The following is a 22,887-nucleotide window of genomic DNA, read 5'->3' as shown; positions in this document are numbered from 1 at the left end:
ATCTCCTTCACGAACATCCGTGTGGAGAGCCCTCTGGTCCTGGTGGTGAACGGGAGGAAGCAGAGTCTGAGCAGCCAGGCTGGAGCAGTCGTCAACTACAAACCCCAGACCGAGTAAGAGACTTCGGCACCGGAGGATAGGGCTAGATCCTCACACCCCCCCGAACCCTCGGGGAACACCGCGGGATAGTGCCAGATCCTCACACCCCCCCGAACCCTCGGAGAACACCGCGGGATAGGGCCAGATCCTCACACCCCCCCCCCGAACCCTCGGAGAACACCGCGGGATAGGGCCAGATCCTCACACCCCCCCCGAACCCTCGGGGACCCCCCGGAGGATAGGGCCAGATCCTCACACCCCCCCGAACCCTCGGAGAACACCGCGGGATAGGGCCAGATCCTCACACCCCCCCGAACCCTCGGAGAACACCGCGGGATAGGGCCAGATCCTCACACCCCCCCCGAACCCTCGGAGAACACCGCGGGATAGGGCCAGATCCTCACACCCCCCCGAACCCTCGGAGAACACCGCGGGATAGGGCCAGATCCTCACACCCCCCCGAACCCTCGGAGAACACCGCGGGATAGGGCCAGATCCTCACACCCCCCCGAACCCTCGGAGACCCCCCGGGATAGGGCCAGATCCTCACACCCCCCCCCCAAACCCTCGGAGAACACCGCGGGATAGGGCCAGATCCTCACACCCCCCCCCGAACCCTCGGAGAACACCGCGGGATAGGGCCAGATCCTCACACCCCCCCGAACCCTCGGAGACCCCCCGGGATAGGGTCAGATCCTCACACCCCCCCGAATCCTCGGAGAACACCGCGGGATAGGGCCAGATCCTCAAACCCCCCCGAACCCTCGGAGAACACCGCGGGATAGGGCTAGATCCTCACACCCCCCCGAACCCTCGGAGACCCCCCGGAGGATAGGGCCAGACCCTCACCCACCCCCCGAACCCTCGGAGAACACCGCGGGATAGGGCCAGATCCTCACACCCCCCCCCGAACCCTCGGAGAACACCGCGGGATAGGGCCAGATCCTCACACCCCCCCGAACCCTCGGAGAACACCGCGGGATAGGGCCAGATCCTCACCCCCCCCCGAACCCTCGGGGACCCCCCGGGGGATAGGGTCAGATCCTCACACCCCCCCCGAACCCTCGGAGACCCCCCGGAGGATAGGGCCAGATCCTCACACCCCCCCCCGAACCCTCGGAGAACACCGCGGGATAGGGCCAGATCCTCACACCCCCCCGAACCCTCGGGGAACACCGCGGGATAGGGCCAGGTCCTCACCCCCCCCCGAACCCTCGGGGACCCCCCGGGGGGATAGGGTCAGATCCTCACACCCCCCGAACCCTCGGAGACCCCCCGGAGGATAGGGCCAGATCCTCACACCCCCCCGAACCCTCGGAGACCCCCCCGGAGGATAGGGCCAGATCCTCACACCCCCCGAACCCTCGGAGACCCCCCGGAGGATAGGGCCAGACCCTCACCCACCCCCCCGAACCCTCGGAGAACACCGCGGGATAGGGTCAGATCCTCACACCCCCCCGAACCCTCGGGGAACACCGCGGGATAGGGCCAGATCCTCACACCCCCCCCCGAACCCTCGGAGAACACCGCGGGATAGGGCCAGACCCTCACACCCCCCCCGAACCCTCGGAGAACACCGCGGGATAGGGCCAGATCCTCACACCCCCCCCGAACCCTCGGAGACCCCCCGGAGGATAGGGCCAGATCCTCACACCCCCCCCCGAACCCTCGGAGACCCCCCGGAGGATAGGGCCAGATCCTCACACCCCCCCCCGAACCCTCGGAGAACACCGCGGGATAGGGCCAGATCCTCACACCCCCCCGAACCCTCGGGGAACACCGCGGGATAGGGCCAGATCCTCACCCCCCCCGAACCCTCGGGGACCCCCCCGGGGGATAGGGTCAGATCCTCACACCCCCCGAACCCTCGGAGACCCCCCGGAGGATAGGGCCAGATCCTCACACCCCCCCCGAACCCTCGGAGACCCCCCGGAGGATAGGGCCAGATCCTCACACCCCCCCCGAACCCTCGGAGAACACCGCGGGATAGGGCCAGATCCTCACACACCCCCCCCCCCGAACCCTCGGACAACACCGCGGGATACGGCAATATCTCTCCCCACTCCCCAAACCCTCCGAGACCACCTGACCCCTGACAGATGCAGCCATATCTCCCCACCCCATCCCCAAACAGAGACCACCAGCGGAGATGGCCGAATCCCCCAGGTCGGGCAGATTGCCCTCCCCTCCAGTAAACGCTGGCGGTTACGGGCTGTGTCTCTGAGGGACCACAACCAGATGTGACCATATCCCCACCACCCACCCTCCCCGACCCCAGAACACACCCGCAGCTCCGGTCAAGCACCCCCTCCAGCCCAGGGGTTTCCTGCAGACACCGGTGGGGCCCACCCACCCACCGCCAGCCCTTTATCGGAGTCTCTGTGAGGCAGTCCCTGCTCTGACCCACCCGTGTGGGTTCACCGAGTCCTGGTCCCCTTTCCTGCCGGTGCATCCCCCACCTTCCCCAGAGACTGGGGGAGGTGGGAGGGGGGGAAAGATTACCCTCCACTCACTTTGATACACCCTCTTTGATACAGTTTGCAAAGTGTACATAGATGTATATATTTCCCATGGTGTTTTTTTTTAAGAGAACATGTATATATTTATATATATTTCTCCAGTTAACCTCCAGAAGTGTACACCTTTGTTTGTTTCCTGTGTGTAAGTCAGTGACGGTGACGTTTCCGGGCCAGATCGGCTTTATGTTTGTAAAACAGCTGATTAAAAGTAGATATGTTGGAAATGTGGCTCCATGTGTGTGTGTGTGTGTGTGTCAGAGAGCGGGGGTGTGTGTGTGTGTGTCAGAGAGCGGGGGTGTGTGTGTGTGTGTGTGTGTCAGAGAGCGGGGGGGGTGTGTGTGTGTGTGTGTCAGAGAGCGGGGGTGTGTGTGTGTGTGTGTGTCAGAGAGCGGGGGGGTGTGTGTGTGTGTGTGTCAGAGAGCGGGGGGGGTGTGTGTGTGTGTGTGTCAGAGAGCGGGGGTGTGTCTGTGTGTGTGTGTGTGTCAGAGAGCGGGGGGGTGTGTGTGTGTGTGTCAGAGAGCGGGGGTGTGTGTGTGTGTGTCAGAGAGCGGGGGTGTGTGTGTGTGTGTGTGTCAGAGAGCGGGGGGGTGTGTGTGTGTGTGTGTCAGAGAGCGGGGGGGTGTGTGTGTGTGTGTCAAAGAGCGGGGGGGTGTGTGTGTGTGTGTGTCAGAGAGCGGGGGTGTGTGTGTGTGTGTCAGAGAGCGGGGGGGTGTGTGTGTGTGTCAGAGAGCGGGGGGGTGTGTGTGTGTGTCAGAGAGCGGGGGTGTGTGTGTGTGTCAGAGAGCGGGGGTGTGTGTGTGTGTCAGAGAGTGTGGGGGGTGTGTGTGTGTGTGTCAGAGAGCGGGGGGTGTGTGTGTGTGTGTCAGAGAGCGGGGGTGTGTGTGTGTGTGTGTGTGTCAGAGAGCGGGGGTGTGTGTGTGTGTGTGTCAGAGAGCGGGGGTGTGTGTGTGTGTGTGTCAGAGAGCGGGGGGGGTGTGTGTGTGTGTCAGAGAGCGGGGGGGGTGTGTGTGTCAGAGAGCGGGGGGGTGTGTGTGTGTGTCAGAGAGCGGGGGTGTGTGTGTGTGTGTGTCAGAGAGCGGGGGGGTGTGTGTGTGTGTCAGAGAGCGGGGGGGGTGTGTGTGTCAGAGAGCGGGGGGGTGTGTGTGTGTGTCAGAGAGCGGGGGGGGTGTGTGTGTGTGTCAGAGAGTGTGGGGGGTGTGTGTGTGTCAGAGAGCGGGGTGTGTGTGTGTGTGTCAGAGAGCGGGGGGGTGTGTGTGTGTGTGTCAGAGAGGCGGGGGGGTGTGTGTGTGTCAGAGAGCGGGGGGGTGTGTGTGTGTGTGTGTGTGTGTCAGAGAGCGGGGGGGTGTGTGTGTGTGTGTCAGAGAGCGGGGGGGTGTGTGTGTGTGTGTGTGTGTCAGAGAGCGGGGGGGTGTGTGTGTGTGTGTCAGAGAGCGGGGGGGGTGTGTGTGTGTGTCAGAGAGCGGGGGGGTGTGTGTGTGTGTGTGTGTGTGTCAGAGAGCGGGGGGGTGTGTGTGTGTGTGTCAGAGAGCGGGGGGGTGTGTGTGTGTGTCAGAGAGCGGGGGGGGTGTGTGTGTGTGTGTGTGTGTGTCAGAGAGCGGGGTGTGTGTGTGTGTCAGAGAGTGTGGGGGGTGTGTGTGTGAGAGTGTGGGGTGTGTGTGTGTGTGTGAGAGCGGGGGGTTGTGTGTGTGTGTGTGTGTCAGAGAGCGGGGGGGTGTGTGGTGTGTGTGCTGAGAGCGGGGGGGGTGTGTGTGTGTCAGAGAGCAGGGGGGTGTGTGTGTGTGTGTCAGAGAGCGGGGGGGGTTGTGTGTGTGTCAGAGCGGGGGGGGTGTGTGTGTGTGAGGGGGGGGGGGGGGGGGGGGGGGGGGGGGGGGGGGGGGGGGGGGGGGGGGGGGGGGGGGGGGGGGGGGGGGGGGGGGGGGGGGGGGGCTGGGGAGGGGGGGGGGGGGGGGGGGGGGGGGGGGGGGGGGGGGGGGGGGGGGGGTGGGGGGGGGTGGGGTGGGGGCGAGGGGGGGGGGGGGGTGGGGGGGGGGGGGGGGGGGGGGGGGGGGGGGGGGGGGGAGGGGGGGGGGGGGGGGGGGGGGGGGGGGGGGGGGGGGGGGGGGGGGGGGGGGGGGGGGGGGGGGGGGGGGGGGGGGGGGGGGGGGGGGGGGGGGGGGGGGGGGGGGGGGGGGGGGGGGGGGGGGGGGGGGGGGGGGGGGGGGGGGGGGGGGGGGGGGGGGGGGGGGGGGGGGGGGGGGGGGGGGGGGGGGGGGGGGGGGGGGGGGGGGGGGGGGGGGGGGGGGGGGGGGGGGGGGGGGGGGGGGGGGGGGGGGGGGGGGGGGGGGTGGGGGGGGGGGGGGGGGGGGGGGGGGGGGGGGGGGGGGGGGGGGGGGGGGGGGGGGGGGGGGGGGGGGGGGGGGGGGGGGGGGGGGGGGGGGGGGGGGGGGTGGGGGGGGGGGGGGGGGGGGGGGGGGGGGGGGGGGGGGGGGGGGGGGGGGGGGGGGGGGGGGGGGGGGGGGGGGGGGGGGTGGGGGGGGGGGGTGGGGGGTCGGGGAGGGGGGGGGGGGAGGGGGGGGGGTGTCGAGGGGGGGGGGGGGTGTGTGGGGGGGGAGGGCGGGGGGTGGGGGGGGGGGGGGGGGGGGGGGGTGTGTGTGTCAGAGCGGGGGTTGTGTGTGTGTGTGTCAGAGAGCAGGGGGGTGTGTGTGTGTGTCAGAGAGCGGGGGGTGTGTGTGTGTGTGTGTCAGAGAGCGGGGGGGGTGTGTGTGTGTGTCAGAGAGCGGGGGGGGGTGTGTGTGTGTGTCAGAGAGCGGGGGGGGGTGTGTGTGTGTGTCAGAGAGCGGGGGGGGGTGTGTGTGTGTGTGTCAGAGAGCAGGGGTGTGTGTGTGTGTCAGAGAGCGGGGGGGGTGTGTGTGTGTGTCAGAGAGCGGGGGGGTGTGTGTGTGTGTCAGAGAGCGGGGGGGTGTGTGTGTGTGTGTCAGAGAGCGGGGGGGGGGTGTGTGTGTGTGTCAGAGAGCGGGGGGGTGTGTGTGTGTGTGTCAGAGAGCAGGGGTGTGTGTGTGTGTCAGAGAGCGGGGGGGTGTGTGTGTGTGTGTCAGAGAGCGGGGGGTGTGTGTGTGTGTCAGAGAGCGGGGGGTGTGTGTGTGTGTCAGAGAGCGGGGGGTGGGTGTGTGTGTGTCAGAGAGCGGGGGGTGTGTGGGTGTCAGAGAGCGGAGGGGGTGTGTGTGTGTGTCAGAGAGCGGGGGGTGGGTGTGTGTCAGAGAGCGGGGGGGTGGGTGTGTGTCAGAGAGCGGGGGGTGGGTGTGTGTCAGAGAGCGGGGGGTGTGTGTGTGTCAGAGAGCGGGGGGTGTGTGTGTGTGTCAGAGAGCGGGGGGTGTGTGTGTGTGTCAGAGAGCGGGGTGTGTGTGTGTGTCAGAGAGCGGGGGGGTGTGTGTGTGTCAGAGAGCGGGGGGTGTGTGTGTGTGTGTCAGAGCGGGGGTGTGTGTGTGTGTCAGAGAGCGGGGGGTGTGTGTGTGTGTCAGAGAGCGGGGGGTGTGTGTGTGTCAGAGAGCGGGGGGTGTGTGTGTGTGTCAGAGAGCGGGGGGTGTGTGTGTGTCAGAGAGCGGGGGGTGTGTGTGTGTGTCAGAGAGCGGGGGGGGTGTGTGTGTGTGTCAGAGCGGGGGGGTGTGTGTGTGTGTCAGAGAGCGGGGGGTGTGTGTGTGTGTCAGAGAGCGGGGGTGTGTGTGTGTGTCAGAGAGCGGGGGTGTGTGTGTGTGTCAGAGAGCGGGGGTGTGTGTGTGTGTCAGAGAGCGGGGGTGTGTGTGTGTGTCAGAGAGTGTGGGGGGTGTGTGTGTGTGTGTCAGAGAGCGGGGGGTGTGTGTGTGTGTGTCAGAGAGCGGGGGTGTGTGTGTGTGTGTGTGTCAGAGAGCGGGGGGGGTGTGTGTGTGTGTGTGTGTCAGAGAGCGGGGGTGTGTGTGTGTGTGTGTCAGAGAGCGGGGGTGTGTGTGTGTGTGTGTCAGAGAGCGGGGGGGTGTGTGTGTGTGTGTCAGAGAGCGGGGGGGGTGTGTGTGTCAGAGAGCGGGGGGGTGTGTGTGTGTGTCAGAGAGCGGGGGGGGTGTGTGTGTGTGTGTGTGTGTCAGAGAGCGGGGGGGTGTGTGTGTGTCAGAGAGCGGGGGGGTGTGTGTGTGTGTCAGAGAGCGGGGGGGGTGTGTGTGTGTGTGTGTGTGTGTCAGAGAGCGGGGTGTGTGTGTGTGTCAGAGAGTGTGGGGGGTGTGTGTGTGAGAGTGTGGGGTGTGTGTGTGTGTGTGAGAGCGGGGTGTGTGTGTGTGTGTGTGAGAGCGGGGTTGTGTGTGTGTGTGTGTCAGAGAGCGGGGGTGTGTGTGTGTGTGTGAGAGCGGGGGTTGTGTGTGTGTGTGTCAGAGAGCAGGGGGGTGTGTGTGTGTGTCAGAGAGCGGGGGGGGTATGTGTGTGTGTCAGAGCGGGGTGTGTGTGTGTGTGTGTCAGAGAGCGGGGGTGTGTGTGTGTGTCAGAGAGCAGGGGGGTGTGTGTGTGTGTGTCAGAGAGCGGGGGGGGGTATGTGTGTGTGTCAGAGCGGGGGGGTGTGTGTGTGTGTGTGTGAGCGGGGGGGTGTGTGTGTCAGAGCGGGGGTTGTGTGTGTGTGTGTCAGAGAGCAGGGGGGTGTGTGTGTGTGTCAGAGAGCGGGGGGGTGTGTGTGTGTGTGTGTCAGAGAGCGGGGGGGGTGTGTGTGTGTGTCAGAGAGCGGGGGGGGGTGTGTGTGTGTGTCAGAGAGCGGGGGGGGTGTGTGTGTGTGTCAGAGAGCGGGGGGGTGTGTGTGTGTGTCAGAGCGGGGGGGTGTGTGTGTGTGTGTGTGTGTGTCAGAGAGCGGGGGGGTGTGTGTGTGTGTGTCAGAGAGCGGGGGGGTGTGTGTGTGTGTCAGAGAGCGGGGGGGGTGTGTGTGTGTGTCAGAGAGCGGGGTGTGTGTGTGTGTGTCAGAGAGCGGGGGGGGTGTGTGTGTGTGTCAGAGAGCGGGGGGGGGTGTGTGTGTGTGTCAGAGAGCGGGGGGGTGTGTGTGTGTGTCAGAGAGCGGGGGGTGTGTGTGTGTGTGTCAGAGAGCGGGGGGGTGTGTGTGTGTGTGTCAGAGAGCAGGGGTGTGTGTGTGTGTCAGAGAGCGGGGGGTGTGTGTGTGTGTGTGTGTGTCAGAGAGCGGGGGGGTGTGTGTGTGTCAGAGAGCGGGGGGGTGTGTGTGTGTGTCAGAGAGCGGGGGGTGGGTGTGTGTGTGTCAGAGAGCGGGGGGTGGGTGGGTGTCAGAGAGCGGAGGGGGTGTGTGTGTGTGTGTCAGAGAGCGGGGGGTGTGTGTGTGTCAGAGAGCGGGGGGTGGGTGTGTGTCAGAGAGCGGGGGGTGGGTGTGTGTCAGAGAGCGGGGGGTGGGTGTGTGTCAGAGAGCGGGGGGTGGGTGTGTGTCAGAGAGCGGGGGGTGGGTGTGTGTCAGAGAGCGGGGGGTGGGTGTGTGTGTCAGAGAGCGGGGGGTGGGTGTGTGTCAGAGAGCGGGGGGTGGGTGTGTGTCAGAGAGCGGAGGGGGTGTGTGTGTGTGTCAGAGAGCGGGGGGTGTGTGTGTGTGTCAGAGAGCGGGGGGTGTGTGTGTGTCAGAGAGCGGGGGGTGTGTGTGTGTGTCAGAGAGCGGGGGGGTGTGTGTGTGTGTCAGAGCGGGGGGGTGTGTGTGTGTGTCAGAGAGCGGGGGGTGTGTGTGTGTGTGTGTGTCAGAGCGGGGGGTGTGTGTGTGTGTCAGAGAGCGGGGTGTGTGTGTGTGTCAGAGAGTGTGGGGGGTGTGTGTGTGAGAGTGTGGGGTGTGTGTGTGTGTGTGAGAGCGGGGTGTGTGTGTGTGAGAGCGGGGTGTGTGTGTGTGAGAGCGGGGTGTGTGTGTGTGTGTGTCAGAGAGCGGGGGTGTGTGTGTGTGTGTGAGAGCGGGGGTTGTGTGTGTGTGTGTCAGAGAGCAGGGGGGTGTGTGTGTGTGTGTCAGAGAGCGGGGGGGGTATGTGTGTGTGTCAGAGCGGGGGGGTGTGTGTGTGTGTCAGAGCGGGGGGTGTGTGTGTGTGTGTGTGTGTCAGAGAGCAGGGGGGTGTGTGTGTGTGTCAGAGCGGGGGGGGTGTGTGTGTGTCAGAGAGCGGGGTGTGTGTGTGTGTCAGAGAGCGGGGGTGTGTGTGTGTGTCAGAGAGTGTGGGGGGTGTGTGTGTGTGTGTGTGTGAGAGTGTGGGGTGTGTGTGTGAGAGTGTGGGGTGTGTGTGTGAGAGCGGGGTGTGTGTGTGAGAGCGGGGTGTGTGTGTGTGAGAGCGGGGTGTGTGTGTGTGTGAGCGGGGTGTGTGTGTGTGTGAGCGGGGTGTGTGTGTGTGTGAGCGGGGTGTGTGTGTGTGTGAGCGGGGTGTGTGTGTGTGAGAGCGGGGTGTGTGTGTGTGTGTGTCAGAGAGCGGGGGGGGTGTGTGTGTGTGTGTGTCAGAGAGCGGGGGGTGTGTGTGTGTGTGTCAGAGAGCGGGGGGTGTGTGTGTCAGAGAGCGGGGGGGTGTGTGTGTGTGTCAGAGAGTGTGGGGGGTGTGTGTGTCAGAGCGGGGGGTGTGTGTGTCAGAGCGGGGGTGTGTGTGTGTGAGCGGGGTGTGTGTGTGTGTGAGCGGGGTGTGTGTGTGTGTGAGCGGGGTGTGTGTGTGTGTGAGCGGGGTGTGTGTGTGTGTGTGAGCGGGGTGTGTGTGTGTGTCAGAGAGCGGGGTGTGTGTGTGTGTCAGAGAGCGGGGTGTGTGTGTGTGTCAGAGAGTGTGGGGGGTGTGTGTGTGTGTGTGTGTGAGAGTGTGGGGTGTGTGTGTGAGAGCGGGGGTGTGTGTGTGAGAGCGGGGTGTGTGTGTGAGAGCGGGGTGTGTGTGTGAGAGCGGGGTGTGTGTGTGTGAGAGCGGGGTGTGTGTGTGTGTGAGCGGGGTGTGTGTGTGTGAGAGCGGGGTGTGTGTGTGTGTGTGAGCGGGGTGTGTGTGTGTGTGTGTGTGAGCGGGGTGTGTGTGTGTGAGAGCGGGGTGTGTGTGTGTGTGTGTCAGAGAGCGGGGGGGGTGTGTGTGTGTCAGAGAGCGGGGGGGGTGTGTGTGTGTCAGAGAGCGGGGGGGTGTGTGTGTGTGTCAGAGAGCGGGGGGGTGTGTGTGTGTGTCAGAGAGTGTGGGGGGTGTGTGTGTCAGAGCGGGGGGTGTGTGTGTCAGAGCGGGGTGTGTGTGTGAGAGCGGGGTGTGTGTGTGTGTGTGAGCGGGGTGTGTGTGTGTGAGAGCGGGGTGTGTGTGTGTGTGTGTGAGAGCGGGGTGTGTGTGTGTGTGTGTCAGAGAGCGGGGGGTGTGTGTGTGTGTGTGTCAGAGAGCGGGGGGGTGTGTGTGTGTGTCAGAGAGCGGGGGGGTGTGTGTGTCAGAGAGCGGGGGGGGTGTGTGTGTGTGTCAGAGAGTGTGGGGGGTGTGTGTGTCAGAGCGGGGGGTGTGTGTGTCAGAGCGGGGGGTGTGTGTGTCAGAGCGGGGGGTGTGTGTGTCAGAGCGGGGTGTGTGTGTGAGAGCGGGGTGTGTGTGTGTGAGAGCGGGGTGTGTGTGTGTGAGCGGGGTGTGTGTGTGTGAGAGCGGGGTGTGTGTGTGTGTCAGAGAGCGGGGTGTGTGTGTGTGTGTGTCAGAGAGCGGGGGGGGTGTGTGTGTCAGAGAGCGGGGTGTGTGTGTGTGTGTGTCAGAGAGCGGGGGGGGTGTGTGTGTGTGTCAGAGAGCGGGGTGTGTGTGTGTGTGTCAGAGAGCGGGGGGTGTGTGTGTGTGTGTCAGAGAGCGGGGGGTGTGTGTGTGTGTCAGAGAGCGGGGGGTGTGTGTGAGTGTGGGGTGTGTGTGTGTGTGAGTGTGGGGTGTGTGTGTGTGTCAGAGAGCAGGGGGTTGGTGGGGGGGGTGTGGTGAGGGAGCTGGGACACTGCTGAGACCGATCGCGACCTGGTTTATAACCCCCTGACCCCCCCCTCTCTCCCCCTTACCGACGGTCTCAGCTCCAGTGTGAATCCCCCCCCCCTGAGATCCCCTCCTGGTGGTACCATCCCCACCCTGTGTGGGTTTACTCCTGCCTCAGGTTAGAGCTGTGCATCACCCCGTCCCCAGTTCTGAACTCCAGTCACAGCCAACGTTGCGTTTACCTTCCTGGTTTCTTGCGGACAGATCCTGTCTGCTCCTGTTGGGCTAGAGTCCAAGGGCACAGCGGGCGCCTGAGCACAGCTCCCTGTGTGACAGAGACATACAGCACAGACACAGACCCTTCGGCCCATCCTGTCCCTGCTGACCCAGATGCCCCTAACCCTAATCCAGTCCCATTCCCCAGCCCTTGGCCCATCTCCCTCTAACCCCTTCCTATTCCTGTCCCCATCCTGATCCCTTTTCCATGCTGTCATTGTCCCAGCCTCCCCCACTTCCTCTGGCAGCTCATTCCACACACACACCACCCTCTGGGGGGAAAAAGTTACCCCTCAGCTCCCTTTCCCCTTTCCCCTTTAACCTACGCCCCTCTAGTTCTGGACTCCCCCACCCCAGGGGGGTAAAGACCTTGTCTATTTACCCTCTCCATGTCCCCCCATGATTTTATAACCCTCTATAAGGGTCACCTCTCAGTCCCCGACGCTCCAGGGAAAACAGCCCCAGCCCGTTCAGCCTCTCCCTGTAGCTCAGACCCTCCAACCCTGACAACATCCTTGTAAATCTTTTCTGAACCCTTTCAAGTTTCACAACATCTTTCCGATAGGAAGGAGACCAGAATTGCACCCAATATTCCAACAGTGGCCCCTAACCAATGTCCTGTATAGCCCCAACATGACCCTCCCAACTCCTGTACTCAATACTCTGACCAATAAAGGAGACCATACCAAACGCTGCCTTCACTATCCTATCGACCTGTGACTCCACTTTCAAGGAGCTATGAATCTGCACTCCAAGGTCTCTTTGTTCAGCAACACTCCCTCGGACCTTACCATTAAGTGTATAAGTCCTGCTAAGATTTGCTTTCCCAAAATGCAGTACCTCACATTTATCTGAATTAAACTCCATCTGCCCCTTCTCAGCCCATGGGCCCATCTGGTCCAGATCCTGGTGTAATCTGAGGGAACCCTCTTCACTGTCCACTACACCCTCCAATTTTGGTGTCACCTACAAACTTACTAACTGTATCTCTTACGCTCACATCCAAATCATTTATGTAAATGACAAACAGTAGAGGACTCTGCACCGATCCTTGTGGCACTCCACTGGTCACAGGCCTCCAGTCTGAAAAACCCCCCCCTCTGCCTTCGACCTGAGACCCCACTTTGGAGGAACTCTGCAACCTGCGGCCCAAGGTCTCTCTGCGCAGCGTCACTCCCCAGGAGTGGCCTCGCTGTTCTCATGTTGCTCGTCCTTTCTGTTCCGAACAGTGGCGGTCCGAACCGTTGACCCGAGACGGGTTGTGGCGGGGCTTGCTGCGGGAACGCGACGCAAGGCCGGGCTGAAGGAAGCAGAGAGCGGGCGGGGAGGGGAGGGGAGGGGTGAGAGGGAGGAGAAAGAAAGGAGACCAGACACCTGGGGGGGGGGGGAGTTCCGCTCAAAGGCAAAAAAGGAAGCTTTAATGGTCAGAACTCTGAAACAAACGGGTGGGGAGGAGCGAAGCCCTGAGGGAGGGGGACATGGCGACATCAGGTGGTGGGGGGGGGGGGGGAAGCGGTCAGCCTCTGGGTCCCCCCAGGGCCCCTCCCCGAGCCACCTCCCGTTCACATCTTCTTCATCGTGTACAGGCCGTTTGCCCCCAGAGCCTGGGCCTGGGGTTGACGGAGCTCCGGGGCAGCCCCTTCGCCCGGGGAGAAGGTGAAGAAACCCCCCGGCCGCTCAGTCACGGGGGAGCCGAAGAAGGACGGACGCAGGTGGAAGTCCCCACCCTCCCCGGCAGCCGGCCTGCCCTGGGGGCTCTCCGTCGGGACGTACTTCGCCAGGCCCCCTGCAGGGAGAGAGGGAGAGAAGCGAGGAATGTGGTCAGCAGCAAACCCCAGTGCCCCATCACATCCCCGTGTCTCCCCCCACCCCCCCACATCTCCACATTAAAGACCATCACGGTGACACAGGGGTTAGCACTGCTGCCTCACTGCGCCAGAGACCCCGGTTCAATCCCCGCCTCAGGCGACCGACGGTGTGGAGTTTGCACACTGTACGTAATCTAATCTAATCTAACATATCGAACAGTGTGTGACTGCAGAGAGTGGGACAGTGAGAAGGAGGGAGAGAGAGAGAACGAGACTGAGGGATAGAGTGTGTAGAGTCAGACACACGTGGAGGAAGACAGCTCAGTGAGAGAGGGACGGAGACAGAAAGTGTAAGAGAGAGAGGGAGGGACAGAGTAAGGGAGAGGAAGACGGAGGGAGGGATGGAGACGGAGAAAGGGAGATGGAAGGAGGGAGGAAGCAGCGATAGGGAGGGAGACAGAGGGAGGGATGGTGATAGAGATGGAGGGATGGAGAGAGAGAGAGACAGAAAGAGAGATGGAGGGAGGGCCGGAGCCCGAGACAGGGAGAGAGGGATGGTGACCGAGGGAGGAACACAGATAAAGGGAGAGAGGGAGACCAAGGTGAGTGAAGAGCACGCGGTGCTGGTGGTGGTTTCGGAAGGATGGAGGTCAGGGAGCTGCCTCCCCCTTACCCATGGGCAGGCTATAGAGAGCTGTGGAAGGTGGAGCAGACACTGTGGAGTCTCCCTCTCCAGTCATCGCCAGGGTGCGGAGCCTCAAGCTGTCGTAGAGCCCTTGCAGTTTCTGGTACTGTCGGTTCCTCTCCATCAGCTTCTCCGAGATCTCGCTGTACTTCTTCTTGTACTCCTCCAGCAGCTTCTTGAGTGAGGAGACCTCCCCGCGGCTGTTGCTGACCTCCATGTCCTTCCCCTGGATCTGCTGGGTGTACAGTTTCTCCATCTGCTTCAGGCGGCTCTCGGCCTTGCTGTAGGCGTACTCCTGGTACAGCCTCTCCTGGTGGATCTGAGAGAGGGAGGTGAGTTAAAACCAGCTCCCCCCCCCCTCCGCGGAGTGGAAATACCGAGGGGTCGTTTCTGGGGAGGACAGAAACCGTCTGTCTGACCCAGCCGGGCTCTGAGCTGCGTGGGTCACCCCCCCCCCCCCCCCCCCCCCCCCCAGGAACAGGAGGGGGCCCTACTCCACCATTCAATAGGATCCAATATTCTGGTTATGGAAGCAGAAAAATCCCCGACAGTGTGGAAACAGGCCCTTCGGCCCAACAGGTCCACACTGACCCTCCGAAGAGTAACCCACCCAGACGCATTCCGCTATTACTCAACATCTACTCCTTGACCAATCCACCCTAACCTGCACATCCCTGGGCACTATGGGTAATTTAGCACGGCCAATCCATCCTAACCTGTACATCCCTGGGCACTATGGGTAATTTAGCACGGCCAATCCACCCTAACCTGCACATCCCTGGGCACTATGGGTAATTTAGCACGGCCAATCCACCCTAACCTGCACCTCCCTGGGCACTATGGGTAATTTAGCTCGGCCAATCCACCCTAACCTGCACATCCCTGGGCACTCTGGGTAATTTAGCACGGCCAATCCCACTCTAACCTCGACATCCCTGGGCACTATGACTAATTTAACATAGCCAATCCACCCTAACCTTACATCCCTGGATTGTGGGAGGAAACCAGAGCACCAAAGACTCACAACTCCACCCCCCCCCCACTCCTCACTGAGAGAAGAAATTCCTCCTCCCCTCCCCTTTGTTCTGAGTCTGTGACCCCTCGGGTTTTAACCTCTCCTGTCAGGAGAAATGTCCTCCTGGCATTAACCTCCTGGTCCGATACGTACCAATGAGCACAGTCCCAACCTGCTTAACCTTAGCTCATCAGAAAGTTCCACCGTACCCCAGGGATCGTCTGAGTGAACCTCCTCTGGATTGTCTCCAGGGGAATAATATGTCTGATTAAACACGGGGAACCAAAACTGTTCAGGGTGCTCCAGGAGCAACCTCCAGAGTACCTTGTCCGGTCACAGTAAAACATCCCTCCTCGTACACCTCAACCCCCTTGAGGTTACGGCCAACCTTTCACTCCCCTTCCTGATTCCCTGCTGTCCCTGGGTGTGCTAGCCCACGTACAGTGGTCTCCCCGAGTCGGAGAGGGTGGAAACGGGCCCTTCGGCCCGACTTGTCCATGCCGACCATTGCACCCCCTCTGTGTGGGAGTTTGCTCTCTGTTTGTGTCCAGTTCTGCTCCGCGGTTTTGGAGCAGATTCGGGTCGTGGATCAGGTTATAAATTCGCTCGCTGTGCCGGTGGGTCTGGTTCTCCTGACGTTTCGTCACCGCGCTCGGTAACATCATCAGTGAGCCTCCGGTGAAGCACTGGTCTTCTGTCCCACTTTCTACTCATGGGTGTTGGTCTGTTGTGATGGTCGGTATCATTTCCGGTTCCCTGTCTCAGCGGTTGGTAAATGGGGTCCAAATCGACGTAGTTATCGATGGATGTTTCGGGTTTGAATGCCAGGGCCTGTCGGAATTCCCGGGCTCGTCTCTGTTTAGCCTGTCCCAGGTTGGATGGGTTGTCCCAGTCAGAGTGGTGTCCTTCTCAATCTGTGCGTTCCAACCTTTCGACCTCCCTTGCAAAACCAGCAATTTTGCATCGTCCCATGTCACACTCTGTCTGCCAACTTTTCTCTCGTGATCGATACCTCTCTGTGAACCATTTGCGTCCCTCTCACAAGTCGCCTTCCCCACCGGTCTGCAAATCCGACTGCGCCACATCCTCCCCTCCCCTCCCAGTCATGAGTACATTCTGTAAACGGTTACGGCCGCGGGTCACCAAGCCAAGAAAGAGCCCCTTCCCCCTACTCCGTCCCCTGCCCGCTGGACAGTTCTCCATCTGTACCAGCACCCTACCTCCGACACCATGGGCTCTCACCCTCACAGGTTTCTGACCCACCTTGGCGAACGTCTTCTGGGAAGTTGAAATACAGCATGTCTACTGGTTCCCCCTTGATCCACCCTGATTGAGACTTCCTTGAAGATCTCTAACCAGTCAATTGGGGGTGTCACGCTGGTAGTTTGCCAATCCTCTTGCACTTCTCCAAAGAACAAAGATAATTTACAGCCCAGGAACAGGCCCTTCGGCCCTCCAAGCCTGAGCCGATCCAAATCCCCTGTCTAAACCTGTCGCCCATTTCCTAAGGGTCTGTATCCGTCTGTTCCCCACCTCCTCATACATCTGTCCAGATGCATCTTAAATGAATCTATCGTGCCTGCCTCTACCACCTCTGCTGACAACGCGTTCCAGACACCCACCACCCTCTGTGTAAAGTACCTGCCGCCTGTGTCCCCCTTAAATTTTCCACCTCTCACCTTGAACACGTGACCTCTCGTTCTTGAATCCCTCACCCTGGGGAAGAAGCTTGTCTCTATCCACCTGCCTATCCCCTTCATGATTTTGTAAACCTCAATCATGTCCCCCCCTCAACCTCCTTTTATCTAATGAAACCAACCTACTCAGCCTCTCTTCATCGCTAGCCCCTTCCACACCAGGCAACATCCTTGTAAACCTTCTCTGTTCCGTCTCCAACACGTCCACATCCTCTTGGTAACGTGGCGACCAGAACTGTACACAGTATTCTAAATGCGGCCGAACCAGTGTCTTGTACAATGTTAACATGACCTGCCAACTCTTATACTCAATACCCCGTCCAATGAAGGCAAGCATACCATATGCCTTCTTGACCACTCTATCCACCAGTGCAGCCACCTTCAGGGTACAATGGACCTGCACTCCCAGATCTCTCTGCCCATCCCCTTTTCCCAAGGCTCTTCCGTTTACAGTATAGTTCGCTCTAGAATTAGACTTCCCACAATGCATCACCTCCCATTTACCTGGATTGAACTCCATCTGCCACTTTTCTGCCCAACTCTCCAGTCTATCTGTATCCTCCTGTATTCTCTGACAGTCCCTTATGCTTTCTGCTACTCCACCAATCTTTGTGTCATCTGCAAACTTGCTGATCAGACCAACAGTGCCTTCTTCCAGATCATTTCTGTATATTACAAACAACAGTGGCCCCAATACTGACCCCTGTGGAACACCACTGGGCACCTTTCTCCATTTCGAGAAACTCCCTTCAACTACTACTCTCTGTCTCCTGTTGCTCAACCAGTTCTTTACCCACCGAGCTAGAACACCCTGCACACCATGTGACTTCACTTTCTCCATTAGTCTACCATGGGGAACCTTATCAAACACCTTACTAAAGGCCATGTATATGACATCTACAGCCCTTCCTTCATCTATCAACTTGGTCACTTCCTCGAAGAACTCTATTAAGTTGGTAAGGTCTCCCCGGCCTATCACAGATAAGCCCATTCTCTTCCAAATATAAATAGATTCCATCCCTCAGTACCTTCTGCAGCAACTTTCCCACCACTGACGATAGGCTCACTGGTCTGTAGTTACCTGGAATATCCCTACTACCCTTCTTGTACAGGGGGACAACTCTCCAGTCCTCTGGCACTTCACCTGTGTTTAAGGATGCTACAAAGATACCTGTCAGGGCCCCAGCTATTTCCTCTCTCGTCTCCCTCAGCAACCTGGGACAGATCCTGTCTGGTCCTGGGGATTTGTCCACCTTAATATCCTTTAGCCTACCCAACACATCCCCCCTCCTTGTATCAACATGATCCAGAGTAAACAAACTTCTGTCTCTAATCTCAACAATCACGGTGTCCCTCTCCTCAGTGAACACTGATGCAAAGTAATCTCACCCATTTTCCCAGGTTTCACACACAACCTTCCTTCCTTATTCCTTTAGTGGACCAACCCTTTCTCTAGTTATCCTCTTGCTTCTTATATATGAATAAAAGGCCTTGGGATTCTCCTTAATTCTGCTCATTAAAGTTATTTCATGCCCCCTTTTCGCTGACTTGATTCCTTGTTTAAGATTGGTCCCGATATTCCTCCAGGGCCCGTTCTTTTCTAAGCTGCCTGGACCTTATGTACGCTTCCCTTTTCCTCTTGGCTAGTCACACAATTTCTCCTGTCATCCACGGTTGACGAATCTTGCCTTTCAAAGGGACATGCCTATCCTGCACTATCTTTAACCTTATCTTTGAAAGCCTCCCACATCTCAAATGTGGGCTTGCCTTCAAATAGCCGTGTCCAATCCACATTTCCCAGCTCCTGCCTAATTTTGATATAATTGGCCTTGGCCCAGCCCAGTACTTTTCCCTTAGGACCACTCTCACCTTTTGTCTTTGAGTATTCTAAAACTTAGAGTTTGTGGTCACTGCTCCCAAAGATATCCCCCCACTGCAACGTCGACCAACTGGCCTGGCGCATTCCCCAACACCAGGTCCAATATGGCCCCCTTCCCTTGTCGGACTATTCACATACTGCTCTCGAAAACATTCCTGGATGCTCCTTACAAATTCTCCCCAGTCCTGACCTCTGACACTAAGTGGATCCCAGTCAGTGTTGGGAAAGTTAAAATCTCCCGTCACCACCACCCTGTTGCCTCTACGCCTTTCCATAATCTGTTTACCTATTGTTTCTTCTCCCTCGTGCTCCCTGTTGGGAGGCCCGTAATACAGCTCCAACAATGTAACTGCACCCTTCTTATTTCTCATAATGCCTCACTGCTCAAGCCCTCCAGAGTGTCCACCTTTAGCACAGCCGTGATATCATCCCCGACCAGCAATGCAAATCCTCCCCCCCCCGACACACCTCCCCACCCCCCACCTCTTTTACTTCCCTCTCTGTCCTGTCTGAAGCATCCATATCTAGAATCCAAACATTTTGGGAAACTTATGACCTGATGCATCCACTATCTCCTTACCTCCCTCTGTTAGGGCCCAAGGTTGCAAGTCTTTGGGGCTGGAGCATTCAGCAGCCTTTTGCCCCATTAATCGGTCTAATACCACGTGACTGGCTCTTGGCTGATCAACTCTTCCCTTTGATTCAGTCGTCTCCTTCCTTGGCTAGCCGTGGTTGGTTCGTCCTCTCCTTCAACCTTTCCTCGATGTATTTTGTGCTGAGAGTCCTGAGTTACCTCCCTGCACGCCTGCCAATGCCTGGTTATTGTCCTTCCTGCTAATCCATCCACCCGGTTCACTCCCGCTAACTCCACCCTTCTCTTGTTCCAGTCCCTTAATTTAACTGTTGTTTCTGATCCCGGTTTCTCACTCTCGAACCGAGTGTTGAATCCCCATCACGTTATGATCACTATTCCCCAGGGGATCTTGCGCTCTCAGACCATTCATCAAACCCGCTTCATTGACCAGCAGCAGGTCCAAGATTCCCGGCTGGGTCCATGACACAATGCTCTAGGAAACTACCCCCGGGGCACTCTCGACGTTCCCGATCATAGCTGCCCATTCCGGTCCAATCGGCCAACTCAACCAGAACATGACTGACCGTCCCGGCCGCAGGGGCGCGGTGTGTGAGGAGGGGTCACCGACCCTCCCGGCCACAAGGGGGCGGTGTGTGAGGGGTGGGGGTCACCGATCCTCCTGGCCAGAGGGGGGGGGTGTGTGAGGAGGAAGGGTCACCGACCCTCGCGACCAGAGGGGGCGGTGTATGAGGAGGCCATTGACCCTCCCGGCCGCAGGGGGCGGTGTGTGAGGAGGGGGGTCACTGACCCTCCCGACCGCAGGGGGGTGGTGTGTGTGGAGGAGGAGTCACTGACCCTCCCGACCGCAGGGGGCGGTGTGTGTGGAGGGGGTCACTGACCCTCCCGACCACAGGGGGCGGTGTATGAGGAGGGCGGTCACTGACCCTCCCGACCGCAGGGGGGTGGTGTGTGTGGAGGAGGGGTCACTGACCCTCCCGGCCGCTAGGGGCGGTGTGTGAGGAGGAGGGGTCACTGACCCTCCCGACCACAGGGGGGCGGTGTGTGAGGAGGGCGGTCACTGACCCTCCCGTCCACAGGGGGGCGGTGTGTGAGGAGGGCGGTCACTGACCCTCCCGTCCACAGGGGAGTGGTGTGTGTGGAGGAGGGGTCACTGACCCTCCCGGCCGCTAGGGGCGGTGTGTGAGGAGGAGGGGTCACTGACCCTCCCGTCCACAGGGGGCGGTGTGTGTGGAGGGGGTCACTGACCCTCCCGACCAGAGGGGGGCGGTGTGTGTGGAGGAGTGACTGACCCTCCCGTCCAGAGGGGGGCGGTGTGTGTGGAGGAGTGACTGACCCTCCCGTCCACAGGGGGGCGGTGTGTGTGGAGGAGTTGGTGGAGTCACTGACCCTCCCGACCAGAGGGGGCGGTGTGTGTGGAGGAGTGACTGGCCCTCCCGTCCAGAGGGGGCGGTGTGTGAGGAGGGCGGTCACTGACCCTCCCGTCCAGAGGGGGCGGTGTGTTAGGAGGACCCTGACCCTCCCGTCCACAGGGTGCGGTGTGTGTGGAGGAGGAGTGACTGACCCTCCCGTCCAGAGGGGGCGGTGTGTAAGGAGGGCGGTCACTGACCCTCCCGTCCGCAGGGGGCGGTGTGTGAGGAGGGCGGTCACTGACCGTCCCGTCCAGAGGGGGCGGTGTGTGCGGAGGGCGGTCACTGACCCTCCCGTCCAGAGGGGGCGGTGTGTGTGGAGGAGTGACTGACCCTCCCGTCCGCAGGGGGCGGTGTGTGTGGAGGGCAGTCACTGACCCTCCCGTCCAGAAGGGGCGGTGTGTGTGGAGGAGTGACTGACCCTCCCGTCCACAGGGGGCGGTGTGTGAGGAGGGCGGTCACTGACCCTCCCGTCCAGAGGGGGCGGTGTGTGTGGAGGGCGGTCACTGACCCTCCCGTCCAGAGGGGGCGGTGTGTGTGGAGGAGTGACTGACCCTCCCGTCCGCAGGGGGCGGTGTGTGTGGAGGGCAGTCACTGACCCTCCCGTCCAGAAGGGGCGGTGTGTGTGGAGGAGTGACTGACCCTCCCGTCCACAGGGGGCGGTGTGTGAGGAGGGCGGTCACTGACCCTCCCGTCCAGAGGGGGCGGTGTGTGAGGAGGGCGGTCACTGACCCTCCCGTCCACAGGGGGTGGTGTGTGAGGAGGGGTTACTGACCCTCCCGTCCACGGGGGGGGGGGGGGGCGGTGTGTGTGGAGGAGGGGTCACTGACCCTCCCGTCCACAGGGGCCGGTGTGTGAGGAGGAGTCACTGACCCTCCCGTCCACAGGGGCCGGTGTGTGAGGAGGAGTGGTCACTGACCCTCCCGTCCAGAGGGGGCGGTGTGTGAGGAGGAGTGGTCACTGACCCTCCCGTCCAGAGGGGGCGGTGTGTGCGGAGGGCGGTCACTGACCCTCCCGTCCAGAGGGGGCGGTGTGTGTGGAGGAGGAGTGACTGACCCTCCCGTCCACAGGGGGCGGTGTGTGTGGAGGAGTGACTGACCCTCCCGTCCACAGGGGGCGGTGTGTGTGGAGGGCGGTCACTGATCCTCCCGTCCGCAGGGGGCGGTGTGTGAGGAGGACCCTGACCCTCCCGGCCGCAGGGGGCGCTGCAGCAGCGGGGTCAGCTGACCTGGTAGGTCCAGAAGGCGAGCGCTCTCGACGCGATGTCCAGGATGAGCTCGGGCCGGAGGCCGGACAGCACCATGGCCTTGTACTCCTCGGACGGGCTGAGCTCGGTGCGGACGATGTCCAGCTTGCCGGCCAGCGCGCTCTTGCAGGCCGGGCAGAGGGCGGGCGAGCGGCTGAACTCGCCGCTGCCGTGCTGGTCACAGAAGACGTGCGAGCAGGCGGTCACCCAGGCGAAGCCCGACAGCTTGGCCCGGCACTTGGCGAAGTTACACAGCAGCACGTCCTCGCACATCGCCATCCGCCTCCCCGCCAAGGCGGCGACGCCACTGCGCAGGCGCCGCGCGGGACGGGCATGCGCGGTGTTGGCGGGCCGGCAACGCGCAGGCGTGCACGGGTGACCTGGGAGGGGGAGGAAACCGTCTGGGTCAAGTACGCAGGCGTGTTACCGGCGGGCCGGCAACGCGCACGCGTATGCGGCTGCTGACGACTGGCGGGTGGGGCAGCGCGCGCAACGCTCCCGGCAGGCGGTGGCGGGGGACGTGCTGCCAGAGCGCATGCTCCTGCGGCGCAGTGACGTCTGTGACAGTCCCCCCACTGAGACAATTACCCCCAGCGCAGAGACACTCCCCCAGCACTGAGATACTCCCCGAGCACTGAGACACTCCCCCAGCACTGAGACACACCCCCCATCACTGAGACACTCCCCCCAGCACTGAGACACTCCCCCGGCACTGAGACACTCCCCCCAGCACTGAGACACTCCCCCCAGCACTGAGACACTCCCCCGGCACTGAGACACTCCCCCCAGCACTGAGACACTCCCCCCAGCACTGAGACACTCCCCCAGCACTGAGACACACCCCCCATCACTGAGACACTCCCCCAGCACCGAGACACTCCCCCAGCACCGAGACACTCCCCCAGCACCGAGACACTCCCCCAGCACCGAGACACTCCCCCAGCACCGAGACACTCCCCCAGCACCGAGACACTCCCCCAGCACCGAGACACTCCCCCAGCACCGAGACACACCCCCAGCACCGAGACACACCCCCAGAACCGAGACACACCCCCAGCACCGAGACACACCCCCAGCACCGAGACACTCCCCCAGCACCGAGACGTCCCCCAGCACCGCGACACTCCCCCAGCACCGAGACACTCCCCCCAGCACTGAGACACTCCCCCAGCACTGAGACACTCCCCCCAGCACTGAGATACTCCCCCCAGCACTGAGACACTCCCCCAGCACTGAGACACTCCCCCAGCACTGAGACAATTACCCCCAGCGCAGAGACACTCCCCCAGCACTGAGACACTCCCCCAGCACTGAGACACTCCCCCAGCACTGAGAGACACTCCCCCAGCACTGAGACACTCTCCCAGCACTGCGACACTCTCCCAGCACTGAGACACTCTCCCCCAGCACTGAGACACTCCCCCCAGCACTGAGACACACCCCCAGCACCGAGACACTCCCCCAGCACCGAGACACTCCCCCAGCACCGAGACACTCCCCCAGCACCGAGACACTCCCCCAGCACCGAGACACTCCCCCAGCACCGAGACAGTCCCCCAGCACCGAGACACTCCCCCAGCACCGAGACACACCCCCAGCACCGAGACACACCCCCAGCACCGAGACACACCCCCAGCACCGAGACACTCCCCCAGCACCGAGACACTCCCCCAGCACCGAGACACTCCCCCAGCACCGAGACACTCCCCCAGCACCGAGACACTCCCCCCAGCACCGAGACACTCCCCCAGCACTGAGACACTCCCCCCAGCACTGAGA

At 61.7% G+C, this 22,887-nt stretch overlaps 2 protein-coding genes across 5 annotated transcripts in view; both read right to left on the bottom strand.

Moving 5' to 3' along the window:
* The window catches only part of elp4 (elongator acetyltransferase complex subunit 4), a 642,250-nt gene that overhangs the window by 129,395 nt on the left and 489,968 nt on the right, over positions 1–22,887 (bottom strand). The window lies entirely within an intron of this gene.
* Positions 12,159–21,405, bottom strand: LOC140493750 (E3 ubiquitin-protein ligase CCNB1IP1). The gene is made up of 3 exons (XM_072592590.1): positions 21,091–21,405; positions 13,259–13,589; positions 12,159–12,563 (listed from the first exon to the last, which is right to left on the bottom strand). The coding sequence occupies exons 1-3, from the start codon at positions 21,385–21,387 to the stop codon at positions 12,340–12,342; spliced, it is 852 nt and encodes a 283-aa protein (XP_072448691.1). The 5' UTR covers positions 21,388–21,405; the 3' UTR covers positions 12,159–12,339.

Source organism: Chiloscyllium punctatum, chromosome 22 (genome assembly GCF_047496795.1).
Source record: "Chiloscyllium punctatum isolate Juve2018m chromosome 22, sChiPun1.3, whole genome shotgun sequence".
NCBI lineage: Eukaryota > Metazoa > Chordata > Chondrichthyes > Orectolobiformes > Hemiscylliidae > Chiloscyllium > Chiloscyllium punctatum.
This window is presented reverse-complemented; position numbering and strand designations above follow the sequence as displayed.